Source organism: Dendrobates tinctorius, unplaced genomic scaffold (assembly GCF_039654945.1).
Source record: "Dendrobates tinctorius isolate UK_male_01 unplaced genomic scaffold, ASM3965494v1 ptg000084l, whole genome shotgun sequence".
NCBI lineage: Eukaryota > Metazoa > Chordata > Amphibia > Anura > Dendrobatidae > Dendrobates > Dendrobates tinctorius.
This window is the reverse complement of record NW_027361752.1, coordinates 44,716,586-44,740,423: the sequence shown is the minus strand read 5'-3', so window position 1 is coordinate 44,740,423 and position 23,838 is coordinate 44,716,586. Positions and strand designations below refer to the sequence as shown.

At 50.0% G+C, this 23,838-nt stretch overlaps 1 protein-coding gene across 4 annotated transcripts in view; it reads right to left on the bottom strand.

Annotated features, from left to right (window-relative positions):
- The window catches only part of ITSN1 (intersectin 1), a 158,947-nt gene that overhangs the window by 47,298 nt on the left and 87,811 nt on the right, over nt 1-23,838 (bottom strand). For all 4 annotated transcript variants that reach the window (XM_073584618.1, XM_073584619.1, XM_073584620.1 and 1 more), the window contains 5 exons: nt 8,677-8,915; nt 7,602-7,764; nt 6,497-6,702; nt 4,957-5,039; nt 4,454-4,620 (listed from right to left, as the gene is read on the bottom strand). In XM_073584618.1, the coding sequence (XP_073440719.1) occupies nt 4,454-4,620; nt 4,957-5,039; nt 6,497-6,702; nt 7,602-7,764; nt 8,677-8,915 (858 nt within the window). The remainder of the gene's footprint in view (nt 1-4,453; nt 4,621-4,956; nt 5,040-6,496; nt 6,703-7,601; nt 7,765-8,676; nt 8,916-23,838) is intronic.

Here is a 23,838-nt window from a genome sequence, read left to right as displayed (position 1 = left end):
ATCTGGTGAAAGTACTGCAGGGAGGGGAGTGAGTACTTCCAAGGGGAGCTAATTAGAGCCCCAGGAAAAGCAGAGCCTACCGTAGCCTTATGCCGTAGCCTTATGCGCAGCAGAGCCGAGTAGATGTGTCCCCCCAGCAGAGCTCCTTGCAAAGAGGAACATGAGATTCCAGCAGAAGGACCTGAATGGTGGGCGGAGCTTACCGGGCGTGCCGAGTGAGTGGGCGGAGCTTAGCGGGCATGCCGTGCAGGTGGGCGGAGCTTAGCGGGCATGTCACACAAGTGGGCGGAGCTTAGTGGCCGTGCCACGCGATTGGATTAACACGGGGAAAGGAGGAGGCTGCAAATCGAAAGCAGCTCTGTGATAGGCTAAAAAGCGCGAAAAGAGCGTGCGCAGAACGAGGGGCGTGAGCTGATGACGCTGCCCGCCCACAAACAAAAGTGAAAGTAACAAACTGCCCGGAGACTGGCTTGCTGCCCCCGATGCCCGTGACGCCGCCGATGACAGTAGGTACTGGCAGTTCACTTCCCTCTCAGCTTCCACTAAACTTCTATCTCTCACTTCCTCCTTCGGCCTCACTCAATGGTCTTCTACAGCCACCCACAAAGATGGCCACACACTGGACCTCATCTTCACCCGCCTCTGCTCCCTATCTAACCCACCTCTTCCTCACTCTGACCACAACCTTCTCACATTCTCTTCCCTCTCCACTCCATGTCTACAATCCCCACCCCACAAACTTTCACACCCTCGCAGAAATCTTAAACACCTTGACCTATACTCATTCTCTGAATCCCTCCTCCCTCACAGATATAAGTTCCTTACACATTGCGGATGACGCTGCTGCTCTATGTAACACCACAATAGCTGTAGCTTTGGAATCTGCTGCCCCACTCACACATACCAAAGCTGGCAAAATCAACAGACAGCCCTGGCACACCAGCCTGACCAAAGAGCTGAGGCGAGCTTCCAGGGCTGCTGAGCGCAGATGGAAAAGATCCCACTCCAACGAGCACTTCATCGCATTCAAACAGTCCCTCACTACTTTTAAGACCACACTCGCCACAGCTAAACAAACCTACTTCTCATCTCTCATATCCTCCCTGTCTCACAACCCTAAACAGTTATTCAACACCTTCAATTCTCTCCTCTGTCCCCCAGCACCTTCTCCCTCCCCACTCATCTCAGCTGAAGACTTTGCCTCATTTTTCAGGCAGAAGATTGACAACATCAGAGACAGTTTTGGTCAACAACCCCCAGAGCCCCTCCTCCCGACTTCCCAGCCCTCCACCTCCAAAACCAACTTCTCCACCATTACAGAAGATCGACTCTCCACTCTACTCTCAAGATCACATCTCACCACCTGTGCACTTGACCCGATCCCATCCCACTTCATCCCAAACCTCACCACAGTCTTCATCCCAACCCTAACCCATCTCTTCAACCTATCACTAACAACTGGTGTTTTCCCCTCAAGCTTTAAACATGCCTCCATCACACCTATCCTCAAAAAGCCCTCTCTTGACCCATCCTCTGTATCTAGCTATCGCCCTATATCACTTCTCCCCTATGCCTCCAAGCTACTGGAACAACATGTCTACCTTGAAATGTTCTCCCATCTCTCTTCTTGCTCCCTCTTCGACCGCTTACAATCTGGCTTCCGGTCACACCACTCCACTGAAACTTCCCTTACTAAGGTCACCAATGACCTCTTAACCGCCAAGAGAAAGCGACACTACTCTGTCCTCCTCCTCCTGGACCTGTCGGCTGCCTTTGACACAGTGGACCATTCCATATTATTACAGACCCTCTCATCCCTTGGCATCACAGACTTGGCCCTATCCTGGATCTCATCATACCTAACAGACCGGACATTCAGCGTCTCCCACTCACACACCACCTCCTCACCTCGCCCCCTATCTGTCGGAGTCCCACAAGGTTCAGTCCTAGGACCCCTGCTCTTCTCCATTTACACCTTTGGCCTGGGACAGCTCATAGAATCTCATGGCTTTCAGTATCATCTTTATGCTGATGACACACAGATCTACATCTCTGGACCAGATATCACCTCCCAACTAACCAGAATCCCTCAATGTCTGTCCACTATTTCATCCTTCTTCTCCGCTAGATTTCTGAAACTTAACATGGACAAAACAGAATTCATCATCTTTCCCCCATCTCACGTGACCTCCCCAACGAACCTATCCATTACAGTAAATGGCTGCCCACTCTCCCCAGTCCCACAAGCTCGCTGCCTCGGGGTAATCCTTGACGCTGATCTCTCCTTCAAACCACATATCCAAGCCCTTTCCACTTCCTGCCGACTTCAACTCAAAAATATTTCACAAATCCGTTCATTCCTCAACCAAAAATCTGCAAAAACCCTAGTCCATGCCCTCATCATCTCTCGCCTTGACTACTGCAACCTCCTGCTCTGTGGCCTCCCCTCGAACACTCTCGCACCCCTCCAATCTATTCTAAACTCTGCTGCCCGACTAATCCACCTGTCCCCCCGCTATTCCCCAGCTTCTCCCCTCTGTCAATCCCTTCACTGGCTCCCCATTGCCCAGAGACTCCAGTACAAAACCCTAACCATGACATACAAAGCCATCCACAACCTGTCTCCTCCATACATCTGTGACCTCGTCTCCCGGTACTTTCCTGCACGCAACCTACGATCCTCACAAGATCTCCTTCTCTACTCCCCTCTTATCTCCTCTTCCCACAATCGTATACAAGATTTCTCTCGCGCATCACCCCTACTCTGGAACTCTCTACCACAACATATCAGACTCTCACCTACCATCGAAACCTTCAAAAAGAGCCTGAAGACCCACCTCTTCCGACAAGCCTATAACCTGCAGTAACCACCGATCGACCAAACCGCTGCATGACCAGCTCTACCCTCGCCTACTGTATTCTCACCCATCCCTTGTAGATTGTGAGCCTTCGCGGGCAGGGTCCTCTCTCCTCCTGTACCAGTTATGTATTGTTTAACATTATTGTACTTGTTTTTATTATGTATACCCCTCCTTACATGTAAAGCGCCATGGAATAAATGGCGCTATAACAATAAATAATAATAATAGCTGCGGGGGACCCTTGCTGAGCTCCCGGCTGCGGCCGGTGAACAAAGAATCTGGCGAGGCGCGCGCCTGGGAAAAAAGGGCGCAATTTTTTTTTTTTATAAAAGGAAGTGTGGGCATTGAGGGGTTAACAGCGGCGCCGATGGCTTCTATGTGAAGGGGCACGGGGCCGGTGGGGGCAGTCAGACCACATACCTGACGCCCACATCTTGAACGCGAAGAGGATGACCACAGGGGCCCCACGAATAGGGGAAAGGCCGCTGGGAAGGAAGATCCTCTATACCCGCACTGCGTCTCAGCAGTGCAGAAGACAGTGTCAACCCCTTGCTAGAAGGGGAAAGACCACCGCCGGTGATCACCGTCTTCCTCTCAGCCCTCTCCCGGGAGAGGGGTGAGGAGGGGAATTGGCTAGGACCAGCCACCTGACATCAGCCCATAGCACCTGAATGGTGATAGGGAAAGGGTCCTGCCTGCGGTACTGAGAGGTGCGATGTGGGCGACACCACACTGCTCGCTCAGCTGCCTGATATGGGAAGGCAGGGTGAGAAATCACACCGTTTCCTGACGCTGTATCTGGAAAACAAATGGATAAGATTAATAACACAACTAAAATCTGTAAGGAAAAAAGGATAGTTAACTGCGGATCTGTGGAGATCCCAGTCCGCCTCCTACAGACACTAAGCACAAACTGAGGTACTTCCTGCCTGTCGGTGTATACTGCCGGGGAGGAGCTAATTTTCTCGTTTTGCATAGTGTCAGCCTCCTAGCAGCAGCAGCAGCATACACCCATGGTAACCTGTGTCCCCCAATGAGGCGATAAAGAAAGGAAGATTGAGCAGCTGGATTTCAACATGGGAGATATGCTGCCGCCAGGGGTGTCTAATAGCATCTAATCATCTCTTCTCCTTCCAAACATATGTATACCAAGCAAAGTTTGTATGTGTACGATGATAGAGGATGGGGATGGTTAGGCATTTTCCCAAATGTAGAGATGGCAGCTTTTTAACTTTATGGTACCTTTAAGAAGATGTCTGTGGCCTTTGATCCCAGAAATCACCACTGGACATCTTAAATTATGGTTTATCCAGGTACAAGGCCAAAAAACGTATGCGAGTGCGCCTAGGTAAAGACTATTCAAATTGCCTCTTCATAGAAGAATAGGCCTAGAACTCTAGCGCCACCTGTTGGAAGTTGCAATCCTAAAAAAGTCAATATTGACCCTTTAACGATGGCGCTCATTGGAGGATTCTGTTCATCAGTGGTGGTTGTATCTAAGGAATCAACCCCTTGCCACCTACATTTCCTGAAAGGAGCACACCGGGTGTCATGAAGTGAAGGCTACACAGAGCGGTAAAAAGCATGTCTACCTCTGCATCTTTAAGTCTGACGTAGTTGGAAGGGAAGACTCCGGTTTTATCCCCTACGGTCCCAGTCCACCAATCGCCATCTTTCTTTATGACTACAATCATATCACCTTGCTGGAAGGTCAGGTCTCCTTGTTCATTGCTCTCATACGTGTACATTGCAACGTATTCTGGAAAAAAAAAAAATGGAGACACGACATTACATGTGAACGCTGACCGATGTTTCCAATACCGCTGGATTAGGACTAGCGTGTACTGATTGGGCTTGTACCATAAAACTCTGAAATTTATTGTCAGGTGACAATAAATACTAAGGGGTCACAAGGATGAATTTTATAACAAGCCTCATCAATTTCCAACCATAAGACCTATCTGCAAGTGACATATTCCTCTCAAAAAGGTGGTTACTTTTTCTCGTTCGTTTACATCTACGGCGCAACTTGTCCATGAGGCAAATAATGAACGAAAGCCACAGGATGTAAGAGGAGGATGCGGGCCGAACTCACCTTCTCCTTGGACGGCAGGCTTGAATGCTGGTGACGAGACTCTCTTTAGACTGGCAGGACTTTCTGAAGATGTCGAATCAATGCTGTGCAAAAAAAAAAAAAAAAAATATTAAAAACAACAGACTGGATGAAAGAGCTAACAATATATCTGACTGAGCAACCAAGTTACAGGGAATAAAAGAAAATGCAAAAAAAAAAAAAAATAGCTGGCCTTTGACCAAAAGGGAACCCTTACAGCGGACACATGCTGCCCGACCCACGGACACTGGCTGCAGGATTTTGGCCATGTATGATTGACTCAAACACTGCAGCAATTCAGAGGAAAACATCCGTTGGAGACGGAGCCGTCCGGGAATGTATCCTTCTCCGAAATGTCGCAGCATTTCAGGGTCAAACATACACAGCTGAAATCATGCAGCCAGTGTCCGAGGATCGGGCAGCATGTATCGGCTGTAAGGTTCACCTTAAATGAACTTTCTCGCCAAAATTTAAGATGGCATACCAAGAGGATAAAGCTATCACTACCAGATCTGTGCGCATCTGGCTGTCACACCCTTACAAAACATCGGAATAAATGAATTAAAGGTGCCAATTAAGTGACACAGCTTCTTCATTGTTGATTTGACAAGACTATGGTCCCATAGGAGGCAAACTCCCAAAGAGAACACTGTATGAAGGTGTAGCAAAGCTAGGAAGGACAGAGTTAAATCCCAGCTCTGCAGGGACCTGATTAGATGCACCTGTATGATTTTGCCAAGAACCAGAAAGTAGCTTTATGGAGTGTCAATTCTGCTGGAAGATGAGCAGAGTGGAGTGTGCTGCTGTTGAGTGACCAGCCAAAATGTGAGCTGTGGCTGAGAAACATGCCAGGGTCTCTCTCTGAATGGAGACTGAACTAAGCAGTCTGTTTGTGAGACTTGCAGAGAACTGTGTAGAAGCTGCAGCCTGTTTAGTGTGTACTGTGCCTGAAGTTAAACACTTCTGTTTGGCGCTGGAGTTCGGGCTGAAGGGAATACAAAGACTGGTGGAATCGTTCCTCTTCTGTGTAGAAAGTCTGCTCTGGGAGAAAGGACTGTAATCTGTTCAGGTGAGCCCGCACTGACATCTGTGATCATGATTAAATGCACAGGCTGTGTGGAGGGAACCTCAAGTATCGCTGGTTTGCTGTGAACAACAGATTTGTTTGCCCGAGCTGGGGCTAGAGCAGCTGTGTATGAGTAGCCAGGGTCTGTTCTGTGTAGTTAGCGTCTGGATTAGGCTAGACATTTATGCTTAAGAGTTTGTTTTGGTGCTGTGCAACCTGTGTAAAGCAATAAAAACTGCACGTGTTTGGACCAAAACTGCATTGGCTGTGTGAACGCTACCTAAGGCTTAATACCTAATGCGAACAAGTGAATCCCTACAATGGGAATACAGCAGTTAGATGGAGAGGTTTCATTCTCATTTCTATTAAATTCATTGAAAGTGCAAGTTTTTTCCCATTTGATCCCCAAGTCACGCTCATTGTAGATGCGGACAAATAAAAACCCTACATACAAACCTTGTAGACTTCCTGAGCGGCCCGGAGATGAGCTTCACATATGATTTGGGGAACCAGCCCTTATGTCCTTGAACTTCACCGAACCACCACATGTCCTGCTGCTCCAGAACAGTGATGGTGTCATTCTTGTTGAAGTTTAGGTGGTTGTCCTTCTTGGCCCTCCAGGGATATAAAGCCTGTGCTTGAAGTCCTTCTACTTTTTCACCCTTAAAAAAAAAATATAACACAATAAATGTCCGCGTAAAAGGAATGGACAAATGGAAATGTAACATCATGGAGTTGTGTTATAGGCAGCAGTAATCCAAAATCTTCTGAAATCCTACAAGAGCGATATTCAGGCTGGTTGTTCTAGATTGCTAATCTAGTTTTCTTGCACTATTGCTAAGTTCAAATACAAGGGCATAGGACATTATGGGGATGGGGCAGTTCTGCTCAGGACCCCCTACCACAAGAAAAGGTAAATAAGTACTTACATGTATTACATAGCAGCATATAAGGTTAAATTACCCCTATAATGGCTGCTGTGGGAGACAACACAATCATGGGACGATCAGATATTAGCTACGGGCTCTATGCTATTCTGTTCTGTACAGTGATAACTGGAGCCAACATCTGATCGGTGGAGGTGCCCGGTGTTACCCTATTAATCAGGATTACAAAGTCCAGAAATAGAAGGCGAGCACCATCACAATAGTCCACACATCCGAACCATCATACATGTATAAAAGAGACGCAGCCGACAATACAACTGTTTTACCCATAGGTGCACATTCATGGAAAAAAAAAACTAAACGATCGTTTCGCGCTGCTAAGGCGCTTCCACAGGTTACATACTTGTAACCTGTGGAAGCGCCTTAGCAGAGCGAAACGATCGTCGTTGCTATCTCCTTTTTGCACCCGTTCTCCCGCTGATATGCTTTTATAATAAAGCCTTGACTACACTACCCGGTGAGTGCCGTTCTTTTCTACTATTTTTTGCTATTAATCAGGATACTTATGGCCTCTTCTAAGGATAGGTCACCAATATACAAGTCTTGGACAAGTCTGCAGACACAAGAGATTTAAAGGATGTTTTCATGGCACAAAAATATGAGCTCCAACCTACCTGACCTAGAACCGGGGACGGAGAAGAACCTGTGACTGTAGCGGGGGTAAAAGCTGAGCGTTGTCGGATCTGGCCAGCACTTGGTACTGTTAGCGAGGGTTGAGTTGCCCATGTGACCCAGTTATCGGTCTCTGCTGCCTTTTCATTATTATTAGTTGGCCACCTGATGAATATATGAAACAAGAAAATGATAATTACACCAATCAGTAATCTGCACTTTTATAAATGCGATGACAGCACAATGAGAGAGGGTCGGCACCGATCAGCAGTCCCTGGTAGAACAAAGTGACAGTGCACATAATCGACAGCTCCTCCATTTATTCACTATGGGGCTGTGAACGCGCTGTTCGTTCCCGACAGTACTCAACAGCGGCCACTACACAGCTGAAGGAGCTGCGCTGTTTAGGGCCATAACTGTTACTATCCATCCTCTGCCAGCACCGAGAACAGCTGATCTGTAGCTGCCAACTTCGAGATCACGCTACTGGAACCATTGCCCCACTTTCGGCCGCATCCCCGAGCGATTTTCAGCCCGTGTATCTCATGTGCCGGCCCTCGGATCCCAGCAACAGATAACTATGCACATCACGCTAGTTCTTTGATCCCCAGAGTCGCACATCATCATGAGAGAGGGGTACCGCAGGGAGCTCAGACGGAGAGCTTAGGAAAGTGGGCTGAGACAGAAGCCCGGCATGCTAAGTTCCGTGAAGGCCGGGTGATGATGGGCATCTGGAAACCCCAGATAGTGGGGAAAGAAAAAAAAATAAATAAAAGGGGGGTTCCCATCATACACCCCAGTGAAGGCAGCACCAGGGAATCCACAAGTTTCTGTGTCCCAAAAAGGGAAACCACTGAGGATTGGTTAGTGGTCCCACCTTTTTGTATCTGCAAGCTTCCTGTCCTGGGAGTTGGACCATGTCTCATGCTACTGTCATGTTTGATGGGAAAAGCAGTTGAACACAATCCATTCTAACATGATGCAACACCATCAGGTCTGACAAATCTCATATCCTTTTTTAAAAAATATATAAAGACCGAGGCAAGAAATAGAACAATCTGCCATTGCGGCTCTTACGTGGAGCTGAAGTCTGCCCAGTTGTTGGCATTTGTAGATGAATCGGTGAAAGCTACCGATGTGACCGTGGACGTTGTCAGATGGACAGTGGTTTTGGATGCAGTGTCTGTTACTTGTTTTGCTGTACTTGGGAACTCGCTTTCAGGCAGTCTTTCAGCGTAGTTGGCAGGAAACCAGCCCGTTTTCCCTTTCAGTTCTCCCCCAAGCCATCCTGGTTCCCCAGTCTGGCTCTCATCAACCTGGAGGAACAGAAATGGACATTCATCTGGTGTGCAAACACTAAACAGTCCTCATGGGAGTTTACAGCACAGGAACACGCTTACAGTCCTGTCCCCCAAACTGGCTTTATTGCTCATACCACTGAAGGGGTATAGCAACGGGATTGGACTAAATGACTAATATTTATATAATATATCATAGAGGTGAAAAGCACAGTGGGAAAAAACACTAGTGACTATACCAGAGTTATGCAGTGCAAGTCACTAAAGCTGTGCAAAACGATTCGGCGGACCCCGTCCATCACCAAGTGATATGTGGCTCTGAAAAATCGGTCTGACATCATCTGTTTATCTTCTTTTGATTAGTTGAACCTGGTGCAACATCACATGCTACACTCTGCGACGACTTTGTCGTGCCAGGCTAACTAATCGAAACATAGATTTTTGTGATAAACTCACCGTAAAATCCTTTTTTCCGAGGCGCTCATTGGGGGACACAGATACTGTGGGTGTATGCTTCTGCCGCTAGGAGGCTGACGCGAAGTGAAAAAAAGAGGTTAGCTCCTCCTCCGCCGTATACACCCTCGCCCCCCCATTGCGGGCGGAACTCAGTTTGGTGTGAAAGCAGTAGGAGGACAACAAAATCAGCCTTAATACAGGTACAACATGTCCAAAAAAAAAACAACACACCACCCTTACATCACATAAGTAAATGCATATTAATTAAATACAACAAGAGCCAACTGGCTAATAGGGTGGGTGCTGTGTCCCCCAATGAGCGTGTCAGAGAAAAGGATTTTACGGTGAGTTTATCACAAAAATCCATGTTTCTCCTTCACCTCATTGGGGGACACAGATACTGTGGGACGTCCTAAAGCAGTCCCTGGGTGGGAGATTGACTCACCGATCCAAGCTACATGCCCCTCTTGTTTAAAGGTGCACAATAATAGGGACCAGGAGGGCACCACTAGGTATAAGATAGGGTTACTCCTGCAATCAGTATAGACAAACACTGTGAAAATAATAGAGAAAGCTACTGACCAAAAAATGCAGGGATCACCAAAAAGGAGATTTCTGTGTACTCACCGTAAAATCTCTCTTAGCCTTTAATTGGGGGACACAGAACCGTGGGTGTTATGCTGCTGTCCACTAGGAGGCGACACTATGCATAATCTGAAAAAGATTAACTTTGTCTCCTCCTCAGCAGTATACACCCCTGGACGACGTCAGCCTTCTCCAGTTTTGTGCAAAAGCATTAGGAGGAAAATACCAGAAACATAACCATGCCTGTAAGAAGGCTACTATAAACGAGCTCAAACAACAATATGAGAACCCAACCGTAACAACGGCCCGCAAGGGCAACAGGGTGGGAGCTGTGTCCCCCAATTAAAAGCTAAGAGAAAGATTTTACGGTGAGTACACAAAAATCTCCTTTACTCCGTCGCCTTATTGGGGGACACAGAACCGTGGGACGTCCCAAAGCAGTCCCTGGGTGGGAAGCAGTGGACGAATATTGTGCTGACAGTCCCCTAGACTTGGGGTACTGCCGCCTGCAGGACCAGTCTACCCAGGCTCGCATCCGCTGAAGACTGGGTATGCACTCTGTAGTGTTTTGTAAATGTGTGCAGGCTAGTCCAAGTGGCTGCCTTACACACTTGATGTGCCGAGGCTTGATGCCGAATGGCCCAAGAGGCCCCTACCGCCCGCGTAGTGTGTGCCGTGATACCGGCCGGAAGAGAATTGTTGAGGCGGTAAGCCTCTTGAATGGTGGACTTGATCCACCTAGCAAGGGTGGCTTTGGAAGCCAGTAGGCCCTTGCGAACGCCTTCTGGAAGAAGGAAAAGTGAATCAGACTTCCGGAAAGGAGCAGTCCTAGACACGTAAACACGCAATGCCCTGACAAGGTCAAGCGTATGCAGAGCCTTCTCCACCCTATGAACGGGAGCCGGGCAAAGGGACGGTAGTGAGATTTCCTCATTGAGGTGGAAGCTGGACACAACCTTCGGAAGGAATGATGGGAGTGTACGTAGAACCACCTTGTCCTGATGAAAAAACAGGAAGGGTTGTCTGCAGGAAAGAGCTGAAAGTTCAGACACCCTGCGTAGCGAGGTGATCGCCATCAGGAAAACCACTTTCTGTGATAGAAAGCGGAGTGAGACCTCCTTAAGGGGTTCAAAAGGAGGTGACTGTAGTGCTGTCAAGACCAGGTTGAGGTCCCACGTCTCCAACAGACGTTTGTAGGGGGGAACCAATCGGGAAACCCCTTGGAGAAAAGTCTTCACTTGCGGCTTGTTAGCAATACGCCTCTGAAAGAGCACTGAAAGCGCTGACACCTGGCTCTTCAGCGAGCCCAGGGATAGCCCGGCGTCCAGGCCTGACTGAAGGAAACAGAGGACCCTTGGAAGAGAATAGGGGAGTGGGATCTGCCCACGAGATTCGCACCATATGAAGAAAACCTTCCAGGTACGATAGTAAATCTTGGCTGAAGTTGGCTTTCGAGCCCTGATCATGGTTTTAACGACTTCTGGTGAAAAACCTGCTTGGGTCAAAACCCAGGTCTCAATGGCCACGCCGGCAAATTGAGAACTCCTGAGTTCTGGTGGAAGAACGGGCCTTGTGACAGGAGGTCGGGACGTGTGGGGAGACGCCAGGGAGCGTCTGCTGTGAGTTGCATGACATCAGCGTACCATGTACGCCTGGGCCAGTCTGGAGCGATCAGGATGGTGGGAACACCCTCTTGTTTGATCTTCCTCAGGACTCTGGAGATCAGGGGGAGGGGTGGAAAAATGTACAGAAGCTGGAACTGGGTCCAGTCCTGAACCAGGGCATCTGCTCCGAGCGACCGCGGATCGCGTATCCTGGCCATGAAATTGGGAACCTTGGCATTGAGATGGGATGCCATTAGATCCACGTCCGGGGTGCCCCAACGATGACAGATCTGACAGAAAACTTCGGGATGGAGAGACCACTCCCCCCGAGTCCATTCCTTGTCGGCTGAGATAGTCGGCTTCCCAGTTGTCCACACCCGGAATGTGGACCGCAGAGAGTACCGACCTCGCATTCTCCGCCCATTGTAGGATACGTGTTACTTCGGTCATCGCCTGGATGCTGCGGGTGCCGCCATGATGGTTCACGTATGCCACTGCCGTGGCATTGTCCGACTGTACTCTGATATGAGAGTCTGCTAGCAAGTGATGGAAGGCTTTCAACGCCAGGAAGATGGCCCGAATTTCCAGGATGTTGATGGGCATGGTCGCTTCCATTGGTGACCAACTGCCTTGCGCTCTGTGATGCAGGTGCACCACGCCCCAACCTATAAGGCTTGCGTCGGTGGTCAAAACCTTCCATTGACCGGAGAGAAAGGATTTTCCCCTTGAATGCGAGGTTGGCTCGAGCCACCAGTGCAGGGACCTCCTGGTTTTTGCTGATAACCGGAACTCCCTGTCGAGGGAGAACGGATTCCTGTCCCAGGACTTGAGGATGGCCAGTTGAAGGGGTCTGAGGTGAAACTGGGCAAACGGTACCGCCTCCATTGCTGCTGCCATCCTGCCAAGTACTCTCATGGCATACCGGAGAGATCTGGGGGACTTGCGGAGGAGTGTGTGAACTCCCAGACGGAGAGCCAGTGCCTTGTCTCTGGGGAGAATCACCAGACCCTTGGAGGTGTCGAATAACATCCCCAGGAAGGTCAGAGACTGACTCGGGGTAGTGGAGGACTTCTGTAAATTGACTAACCATCCCAGGCGCCTCAGAGTGTCGATCGTGATCGAGACATTGACCTCGCAGTCCTTGAGGGTGGGGGCCTTGATGAGAAGGTCGTCCAGGTATTATTATTATTATTTATTGTTATAGCGCCATTTATTCCATGGCGCTTTACATGTGAGGGGGGTATACATAAAAACAAGTACAATAATCTTAAACAATACAAGTCATAACTGGTACAGGAGGAGAGAGGACCCTGCCCGCGAGGGCTCACAATCTTCAAGGGATGGGTGATAATACAGTAGGCGAGGGTAGAGCTGGTCGTGCAGCGGTTTGGTCGATCGGTGGTTACTGCAGGTTATAGGCTTGTCGGAAGAGGTGGGTCTTCAGGCTCTTTTTGAAGGTTTCGATGGTAGGTGAGAGTCTGATATGTTGTGGTAGAGAGTTCCAGAGTAGGGGTGATGCGCGAGAGAAATCTTGTATGCGATTGTGGGAAGAGGAGATAAGAGGGGAGTAGAGAAGGAGATCTTGTGAGGATCGGAGGTTGCGTGCAGGAAAGTACCGGGAGACGAGGTCACAGATGTATGGAGGAGACAAGTTGTGGATGGCTTTGTATGTCATGGTTAGGGTTTTGTAATGGAGTCTCTGGGCAATTGGGAGCCAGTGAAGGGATTGACAGAGGGGAGAAGCTGGGGAATAGCGGGGGGACAGGTGGATTAGTCGGGCAGCAGAGTTTAGAATAGATTGGAGGGGTGCGAGAGTGTTTGAGGGGAGGCCGCAGAGCATGAGGTTGCAGTAGTCAAGGCGAGAGATGATGAGGGCATGGACTAGGGTTTTTGCAGATTCTTGGGTGAGGAATGAACGGATGCGTGAAATATTTTTGAGTTGAAGTCGGCAGGAAGTGGAAAGGGTTTGGATATGTGGTTTGAAGGAGAGATCAGCATCAAGGATTACTCCGAGGCAGCGAGCTTGTGGGACTGGGGAGAGTGGGCAGTCATTTACTGTAATTGATAGGTTCGTAGGGGGGGTCACGTGAGATGGGGGAAAGATGATGAATTCTGTTTTGTCCATGTTGAGTTTCAGATATCTAGTGGAGAAGAAGGATGAAATAGTGGACAGACATTGAGGGATTCTGGTTAGTAGGGAGGTGATATCTGGTCCAGAGATGTAGATCTGTGTGTCATCAGCATAAAGATGATACTGAAAGCCATGAGATTCTATGAGCTGTCCCAGGCCAAAGGTGTAAATAGAGAACAGCAGGGGCCCTAGGACTGAACCTTGTGGGACTCCGACAGATAGGGGGCGAGGTGAGGAGGTGGTGTGTGAGTGGGAGACGCTGAATGTCCGGTCTGTTAGGTATGATGAGATCCAGGAGAGGGCCAAGTCTGATGCCGAGGGATGAGAGGGTCTGTAATAATAGGGAATGGTCCACTGTGTCAAAGGCAGTCGACAGGTCCAGGAGGAGGAGGACAGAGTAGTGTCGCTTGCTCTTGGCAGTTAAGAGGTCATTGGTGACCTTAGTAAGGGCAGTTTCAGTGGAGTGGTGTGACCGGAAGCCAGATTGTAAGCGGTCGAAGAGGGAGCAAGAAGAGAGATGGGAGGACAGTTCAAGGTAGACGTGTTGTTCCAGTAGCTTGGAGGCGTATGGGAGAAGTGATATAGGGCGATAGCTAGATACAGAGGATGGGTCAAGAGAGGGCTTTTTGAGGATAGGTGTGATGGAGGCATGTTTAAAGCTTGAGGGGAAAACACCAGTTGTTAGTGATAGGTTGAAGAGATGGGTTAGGGTTGGGATGAAGACTGTGGTGAGGTTTGGGATGAAGTGGGATGGGATCGGGTCGAGTGCACAGGTGGTGAGATGTGATCTTGAGAGTAGAGTGGAGAGTCGATCTTCTGTAATGGTGGAGAAGTTGGTTTTGAAGGTGGAGGGCTGGGAAGTCGGGAGGAAGGGCTCTGGGGGTTGTTGACCAAAACTGTCCCTGATGTTATCAATTTTCTGCTTGAAAAATGAGGCAAAGTCTTCAGCTGAGATGAGTGGGGAGGGAGGAGGTGCTGGGGGGCGGAGGAGAGAATTGAAGGTGTTGAATAACTGTTTAGGGTTGTGAGACAGGGAGGATATGAGAGATGAGAAGTAGGTTTGTTTAGCTGTGGCGAGTGTGGTCTTGAAAGTAGTGAGGGACTGTTTGAATGCGATGAAATGCTCGTTGGAGTGGGATCTTTTCCATCTGCGCTCAGCAGCCCTGGAAGCTCGCCTCAGCTCTTTGGTCAGGCTGGTGTGCCAGGGCTGTCTGTTGATTTTGCGAGTTTTGGTATGTGTAAGTGGGGCAGCGGATTCCAAAGCTACAGCTATTGTGGTGTTATATAGAGCGGCAGCGTCATCCGCATTGTGTAAGGAACTTATATCTGTAAGAGGGAGGAGGGATTCGGAGAATGAGTGTAGGTCAAGGTGTTTAAGATTCCTGCGAGGGTGTGAAAGTTTGTGGGGTGGGGATTGTAGACATGGAGTGAAGAGGGAAGAGAATGTGAGCAGGTTGTGGTCAGAGAGAGGAAGAGGTGAGTTAGAGAGGTTAGATAGGGAGCAGAGGCGGGTGAAGATGAGGTCCAGTGTGTGGCCATCTTTGTGGGTGGCTGTAGAAGACCATTGAGTGAGGCCGAAGGAGGAAGTGAGAGATAGAAGTTTAGTGGCAGCTGAGAGGGAAGTGTCAATGGGGATGTTGAAGTCGCCCATGATGATAGTAGGGATGTCCGCGGAAAGGAAATGAAGTAACCAGGTGGTGAAGTGGTCAAAGAAGGTGGTGGCTGGCCCTGGGGGGCGGTAGATGACAGCCAGTTGGAGGTTGGAGGGGGAGTAGATGCGCACAGAGTGCACCTCAAAGGAAGGGAGGGTAACAGAGGGTGGCAGTGGGATTGGGGTGAAGGAGCAGGTATCTGACAGGAGAAAACCAACTCCTCCACCATGTTTGCTGCTGGGGCAGGGGGTGTGAGAAAGGTGGAAGCCGCCATACGAAAGTGCAGCAGGAGAGGCTGTGTCAGAAGGGGTGAGCCAGGTTTCGGTGATGGCGAGGAAGGAGAGTTTGGTAGTAACAAAAAGATCATGGATGTAGGAAAGCTTGTTGCAGACAGAGCGAGCGTTCCACAGAGCTCCTGTTAGTGGGACTGGGTGAATGGGTATAAGGTTGGAGAGGTTACGGAAGGTTGTGATAGAGTGTGGATGGGAGGTAGAAATGACTGTGGGAATGTGGTGAGGAGGACCAGGATTTGGAGAGATATCACCAGCAGTGAGAAGGAGCAGAGAAAGTGTTAGCAGGTGGGAGCAGGAGAGGGCATGAGGGGGCTGTCTGTGTTTGGAGACAGAGGATTGTATGTAAAGGAACAGTTTTGAGGCGTAGGTGAGGTGGATGGGGAGGATTGAAGAAGAGATGAACAGTTCCTTACTAGGAGTAGGGATTAGGGGAATTAGCAGAAAGTGAAGGATTATTGGGGTGAAAGTGAAAACAAACAGAAACATTGTTTACAGTGACTGTGTACAGTTACCTTCAGTTCCCTTCTGGTTCAATTCTGGTTTTAATTCTTAAATTAATCTTCACACTTCTAGCACACATGGTATGGAATGGATTACTATGCCTCTGGAGTGCAGAACGTCCATGGTGGCTGCCAAGACCTTTGTAAATGTTCTGGGAGCCATGGCGAGACTGAACGGGAGGGCCACAAACTGGTAATGGTCTTGGTCGATTGCGAATCTGAGGAACCTCTGATGGGCGGGAGCAATCGGTATATGCAGGTATGCGTCCTGTATGTCTATGGAGGCGAGATATTCTCCTTTTTCCATGGACGCAACGATTGACCGGAGGGATTCCATGCGAAAGTGACGAACTCGAACATACTTGTTGAGTTGCTTGAGGTCTAGTATGGGTCGGACGCTGCTTCCTTTCTTGGGCACCACGAACAGGTTGGAGTAGAACCCTCGGAAGCGCTCTTCTGCTGGGACCGGCACTATGACTCCTGCTTGCAGTACGGAAGAAACCACTTGACGGAAGGCCTGAGCTTTGAGCGGGGATTTTGGAGGGACAGAGAAAAAAAACCTGTGCGGTGGGCTGGTAGTAAACTCGATTTTGTATCCTGAAGACACTATTTCCTTGACCCACTTGTCGTCTGTAATAGGCAGCCAGACCTGCTGAAAGAGTAGCAGTCGTCCGCCTACAAGTGGGGTGTCTTCCGGAGGGCATAAGTCAAGATGAGGCAAAAGTCTGAGGTTTTCCTCCTTTAGATTTCGCTTGGCTTGCCTTTGACTGCCAGTTCCTGTCTGGCCTCTGTGCCGCACGTGTGTTGTCCCTGCGGGGGGGAACGATTACGGTTTTGTGCTGGGCGTGAGACGGACCAGCCTGAAGAATTCCGAAAGGATCGGAAACGAGATTGATTACGTCTTTTAAATGTGCGTTTTGGTCTTAGTTGAGGGAGGGAAGTACTTTTGCCCCCAGTAGCATTGGATATCATTGTATCCAGCTTTTCACCGAAAAGACGGCCACTGAAGTACGGGAGATTTGTTAGGGACTTTTTTGAGGCCGCATCCGCTTTCCATTCTCTTAGCCAGAGAATACGCCGGATTGTGATGGCGTTTGATGCTATTGCCACTACCCCTCTTGCAGAGTCCAACGCTGCATGGACCATGTAATCTGCCACTACTGCAATTTGCACCGCCTGGTCCGCCAGCTGAGGATTTGAGGCTTGAAGGCCCTTTTGCAAGAGATCAGCCCAGGCCATGATGGCCTTGGCTGCCCAAACTGAAGCAAAAGCGGGAGCCAGAGAGGCACCTGCCGCTTCAAAGATTGAACGAGCCATGCGTTCAACCTGTCTGTCTGCTGTGTCCTTGAGGGTTGAACTGTCCGGCAGCGAGTGAAGCGTTTGTGCTGCTAGTCTAGAGACAGGAGGGTCCACTTCAGGCGGATCTGTCCAATCCTTGGTGTCTTTCTGTGGGAAGGGGTACTTTGCTTCCAAATACTTGCGATTGGCGAATTTTTTCTCAGGCTGCGAAAAATGCTTAGAAAGGATTTTTTTTAAATTCCGGGTGATTAGGGAAGACCTTCGATGGTTTCTGAACACTTTCGAAGGAAATCTTGTGTTCTGGTGCATCCGGGGTTGGATCTGAAATGTCCAGCACCCGAAGGATGGAAGAGACGATATCCTCAACTATCGCAGTATTGCTAGGGGGACAAGGGAGCAGAGCGGTCTCTGTTTCGTTATCTGAGTTGGAGTCACATATGCCCTCTGAGTCTTGCGTATCGCTAAGGAGCTCCCTAGCGGGCGAACTAGAGTGGAGGTTTTCCCCGGTCTGGGATCGTTGTGGAGATCCGCATTGTCTTTCCCTATCAGGGGACGGCCTCGGTGACCTGGAGCCACTGTCTCTCCCTGGAGGGGGAAGACCTATTGCTATGTGAGGACGCAGATGAACGCGACCTGTGGGTCCGCTTACGCCTCGAACTGTCGGAAGCGCCCTGTACGTGAGACCAGACATCCCTTTGCTGGGTAACGTTCATAGCCGAGACATGACCCTGCAGAGCCTGCAGTAATGTAGAGGTCAGGTTATCTATAGACTGTGTCATAGACTGCGACATCTGAGTCGCCCATTCCGGCGCAGTAGCGGTCGCAGAAGCGTTGGTAGGGACTTCTTGGGGTTCTGCTCCGGTTTTTTGGGTACAGACCCGGCAGTGCGGGTACGTGCTGCCACTGGGGAGAGTGACCTTGCAGGCTGTGCAGACTGCATGAAAGCAGTCTTGCCTGGTTCTTTTCTTTGAGCCCGACATAGTACCTAGGCTGATTAATAGAGGCCCTACAGGGGTATCTGCGCAGAGGAAAGGAGTAGGAGAGCGCTATAGGGTATAGGAATTCACAGCTGAGTACCAGATCCCAGCTGTGATCTTACCCCACCGATGCTCCCCTTAGGTCCAGCGCTGATAAGCCCCACGTTCTGTGCCCCCCGGAGACTGCTGTGCTGCCTTCCTTCAGGTGCAGCAAGATGGCCACCGGATTCTGAGGTGGAGAGGGAAGGGGGCGGAGAGCTGGAAAAGGGCACGCTGAGCTATGTAAAAGTGCGCCCTTCCTGCCTCGATCCGCCCCTTCTATGACACTGCAGTGTCATTTTCGTCATCTGGGGGGCGGGCCGGGGGGCGGGGAAAAGGCTGCGGCTTCGGCTAGGCCGAAGCCGCGGTCTAAATTAGAGGCCTGATGCCCAGGAGGGCTCCAGAGCGGCACGGTAGTCCGGGAGGGGGTCGGATTTGCACCGGACCCCCCCGGAATGGGCGACTGGCTAGCGGTGGGGGCAGCAGGGCTAGCGGTTCCTGTGTGGGGGGTCCCTGGAGCGCCATGGAGCCACTGCTGCTGCAGAGGCAGGGGCGCAGAAAGCCCTGTCTCTGCTGTGCCACGTCTGCCTGCACCCTCCCCTGGCCCCAGCAGGATCCCACAGCTGTTCTGGGGTCCCTGGTACTCCGACCCTACCTGCGGCGTCTCAACCTAATGCCCCCTGCGGGGGATTAGGGAGGGTGTGTCTGTCACCGTCAGGGGGTCTTCATCCTTGCCTCAACCTCAACCCAGACCCTGAAGGGGGTTGGGGAAGGAAGGGGGTTGGGGAAGGAGGGGGGGTCTCAACTTCGGACCAGTACCCGAGGGACTGGTGAAGGAGCGACATGGGAAACCGCCATCTCCACTTCAACTGGGCACCCCTAAAAAGGGGGCCAAGGAAGGGGCCAAGGAAGGAGCCATGCCGGGAGTCTCGCTGGAGACCCACTTTTCTTCATCTGTTCCGATGAAAGGAAAAAAAAAAAGAAAAAAGGTGTGCCTCCTTGCGACACTAAGCAGAAACTGGAGAAGGCTGACGCCATCCAGGGGTGTATACTGCAGAGGAGGAGACAAAGTTAACCTTTTTCAGATTATGCATAGTGTCGCCTCCTAGTGGACAGCAGCATAACACCCACGGTTCTGTGTCCCCCAATAAGGCGACAGAGTAATGTTATATATTTTATTAGGGACACATGAACAACACCAGATAAAGACATTTAAAAGTCATACAAAGTGACAATGCAAAAGCACACAAAGAGCTCATAATAGAGCCAACAAGACACACCCCTTGAGAGCAAAAATAAAAGGCTTTGTAGTTCAAAGATTATAGACAAGGTGGATAGCAAACAAAAAAATATTTACACAGTCGAACAGAGAACCAATAAAGGTAGCTAGATCAAAAATAGCTGTAAATAATGCAACCGCCTATCTAGAACAGCTAATATGTTACAAAATTGTCCATGGAAATAAACAGGCCATGATGATCACAGATAGGGAGTATACATGTTGAAAGTCAAGAGCATTCATAGAAAATATGGAATCTATAAAGCATAGTTAAATAAATGCATTTAAATGCTCAGAGACGCTACCAAAGGATTAGTTAAGGTACTCACAGTGTAAGAATCAAATATCAACAATGCCCATGTAAATAAATGAACGACTTGCCATAATAAGCTCAAGCCACACAAAAGACAGTGCAGAGGATACTATAAACAGGTTAAGAGATAAGCTAGTTAGATAAAAGCCATGCCAAAATTAACCTAAAAAAGGTTACATGATCTCAGATAAGTTGTAAAGGCTGAATCCTGACCGCACTGGCCTAATCAAACACGCTCACATGGGGGAGCTTGTGGAGTGCCCGACGCGTGTCGCCACCACAGGGTGGCTTCAACCTTTTTTAGGTTAATTTTGGCATGGCTTTTATTTAAACTAGTTTATCTCTTAACCTGTTTATAGTATCCTCTGCACTGTCTCTTTTGTGTGGCTTGAGCTTATTATGGCAAGTGGTTCATTTATTTACATGGGCATTGTTGACATTTGATTCTTAAGGCCCTTAGCGATGCACCAGCGATCCGACCCGGTCAGGATCGCTGGTGCATCGCTAAATGATCGCTCGTGAGCTTTCACACAGAAAGATCTCACAGCGATGCAGCAGCGACGCAGCGCACGATACTCACCTTTCACACACAGCGATGAAGACGTCCTCCCGCCCGCCTCCACGCGTCGCTCGTCGTCACAGCAGGAAGCCCCAGCAGGAAGCAGACGACGAGAAATGGAGCCGGACATTCTCGCGCGATCAGCAATAACCAGCGGGGGAGCCGGTCGGAGGTAAGTATCACACATAGCGATACCGCTAGCGATATCGCTATAACGTCACACAATCGGTGACGTTATAGCGATATCGCTGTGTGTAAAACCCCCTTTACACTGTGAGTACCTTAACTAAAGCTGGAGTCACACATAGCGACTCACCAGCGATCCCGACAAAGATATCAACGTGTCAGGATCGCTGGTGAGTCGCTATGTGATCGCTGGTGAGCTGTCAAACAGACAGCGTCACCAGCGATCAGCACAGTGACGCCGAGAGCGCGGCGTCGCTGTGTTCGTTAGTTACCAGCGCGCTGATGCAGGGAGCTGGTAACTAATGTACACATCGGGTATCCAAGGGACGCATGTCCCTTGGATACCCGATGTGTAGGTTAGTTACCAGCAGATCGCTGGTCTCCCGCCTGTCACACGCAGCGATGCATGCTGGCCGGCGGGAGACCAGCGACAAAAGAAATGTCCAGCGGTTTCCTACAGCGATCAGCGATACTGGCAGGGGGGCCGGTCGCTGATCACTGTCACACACAGCGATCTTGCTGGTGAGATCGCTGTTGTGTCACAAAACTTGTGACTCAGCAGCGATCTCGCTATGTGTGATGGGGCCCTAATCCTTTGGTATCGTCTGAGCATTTAAATGCATTTATTTAACTATGCTTTATAGATTCCATATTTTCTATGAATGCTCTTGACTTTCAACATGTATACTCCCTATCTGTGACCATCATGGCCTGCTTATTTCCATGGACAAATTTGTAACATATTAGCTGTTCCAGTTAGGCGGTTGCATTACTTACAGCTATTTTTGATCTAGCTACCTTTATTGGTTCTCTATTTGACTGTGTAAATATTTTTTTGTTTGCTATCCACATCGTCTATAATCTTTGAACTACAAAGCCTTTTATTTTTGCTCTCAAGGGGTGTGTCTTGTTGGCTCTATTATGAGCTCTTTGTGTGCTTTTGCATTGTCACTTTGTATGACTTAAATGTTTTTATCTGGTGTTGTTCATGTGTCCTAATAAAATTTATAACATTTTGGTGATCCCTGCATTTTTTGGTCAGTAGCTTTCTCTATTTTCACTTGTTTAAAAGGTGCGCCACCGCTGCTTGGAGAATCCTTCTACCCAGGCTCGCATCCGCCGAGGCCTGAGTGTGGATATTATGCTTGGTAAATGCGTGCAGGCTGGACCAGGTTGCTGCCTTGCAAACCTGTTCCGTCGAAGCCTGGTGCCGAAGTGCCCAAGAGGCGCCCACTGCCCGAGTAGAGTGCGCTCTGATCCCTGCTGGAATCAGCGCGCCTCTAACGTGGTAGGACTCCTGAATAGTCAAACGAATCCATCTGGCTATGGTCGATTTTGAGGCAGTGAGTCCCTTCCTGCACCCTTCGGGGAGCACGAACAGCATGTCACTCTGACGAAAGGGCACCGTCCTCGACACGTACCTCCGGAGGGCTCTTAGCAGGTCTAACGTGTGAAGAGCCTTTTCCACACGGTGCACCGGTGCTGGACAAAAAGAAGGCAAAACAACATCATTAATGTAAAAAGAGGACAAGACCTTCGGCAGAAGAGGAGGAGCTGGTCTGAGCACCACCTTATCCCTATGGAAAGTAAGGAACGGAGCTCGGCAGGATAGGGCCGCCAGCTCTGAAACCCGCCTGATAGAAGTGATGGCCACTAGGAACACCACTTTCCAGGAAAGGTACCTCAAAGAGAGACATCCTGAAGTGGTTCAAATGGAGCTTCGTGCAGAACACGAACAGGTTAAGGTCCCAGGCGTCCATAGGCGCCTTATAGGGAGGTACCAAATGAGTGACTCCCTGGATGAAAGTCTTCACCTGCAAATTGGTAGCAATTCTGCGCTGGAACAGTACGGATAAGGCAGATATTTGTCTCCTGAGGGAACTTGGGGCCAAGCCCGAGTCTAGGCCCGACTGGAGAAAGGCCAAGATGTTAGGAATCGAGAATCTTAGCGGAGAAACACTCCGGCCTCGGCACCAAGCAAAGAACACCTTCCAGGTGTGGTGGTAAATTCGTGCTAAAGCAGGCTTCCGGGCGCTAACCATTGTAGCGACCACCTTGCCCCCAAACCTGCCAAGGTTAGAAGCCAAGATTCAACGGCCATGCCATCAAACACATGGGACCTGAGTTTGGGTGGCAAATCGGCCCTTGAGAAAGTAGATTTGGGCGCTCTGGCAGCCGCCAAGGAACGTCGGCAAGTAGCCGCATTAGATCTGGGTACCACGCTCGACGGGGCCAGTCTGGGGCAAGCAGAATCGCCGGAACCCCTTCCGTCTTGATCCTCTTGATGACTCTCAGGAGTATTGGCAGCGGGGGAAATAGATATGGGAGGCGGAACTGGTTCCATAGCAGATCCAACGCATCCACAGCAATTGCTTGCGGGTCCCTGGCCCGAGCGACATATGTGGGCACCTTGGCGTTCACTCTGGACACCATCAGGTCCACATCCGGAGTTCCCCACAGCTGACAAATCTGCTGGAAGACCTCGGGATGTAGTGACCACTCTCCGGACGCAAGAACCTGCCGGCTGAGAAAGTCTGCCGCCCAGTTTTCCACGCCCGGGATGTGGACTGTCGAAATCACCGAGTGGTTTGCCTCGGCCCACTGAACAACGTGCCCCACCTCGCGCATAGATGCTCTGCTGCGGGTGCCCCCTTGGTGATTTATGTAAGCCACCGCCGTGGAGCTGTCCGATTGGATCCGGATGGGGCGGCCTGCTAAGAAGTGATGAAACTGCTGCAGAGCCAGCCGAATTGCTCGTATCTCCAATAAGTTGATCGGGAGGTGTGCCTCCTGTGGCGACCACCGTCCCTGGGTCGTGTGGTGGCGAAACACCGCTCCCCAGCCAAGGAGACTGGCGTCGGTTGTTATCACCAACCAATGGTCTGGGGGTGGGGGTGGGGGAGAGGGTTTCTCCTGGGTCAGAGACGAACTGGTTATCCACCAACCGAGCGACTGCCTGACTTCAGAGGACAGTCGGCACCGCCGATCGAGCGTGAAAGGATTCTTGTCCCAGACTGACAAGAGAGTATGCTGCAGGGGGCGAAAATGGAACTGAGCGAACGGTATCG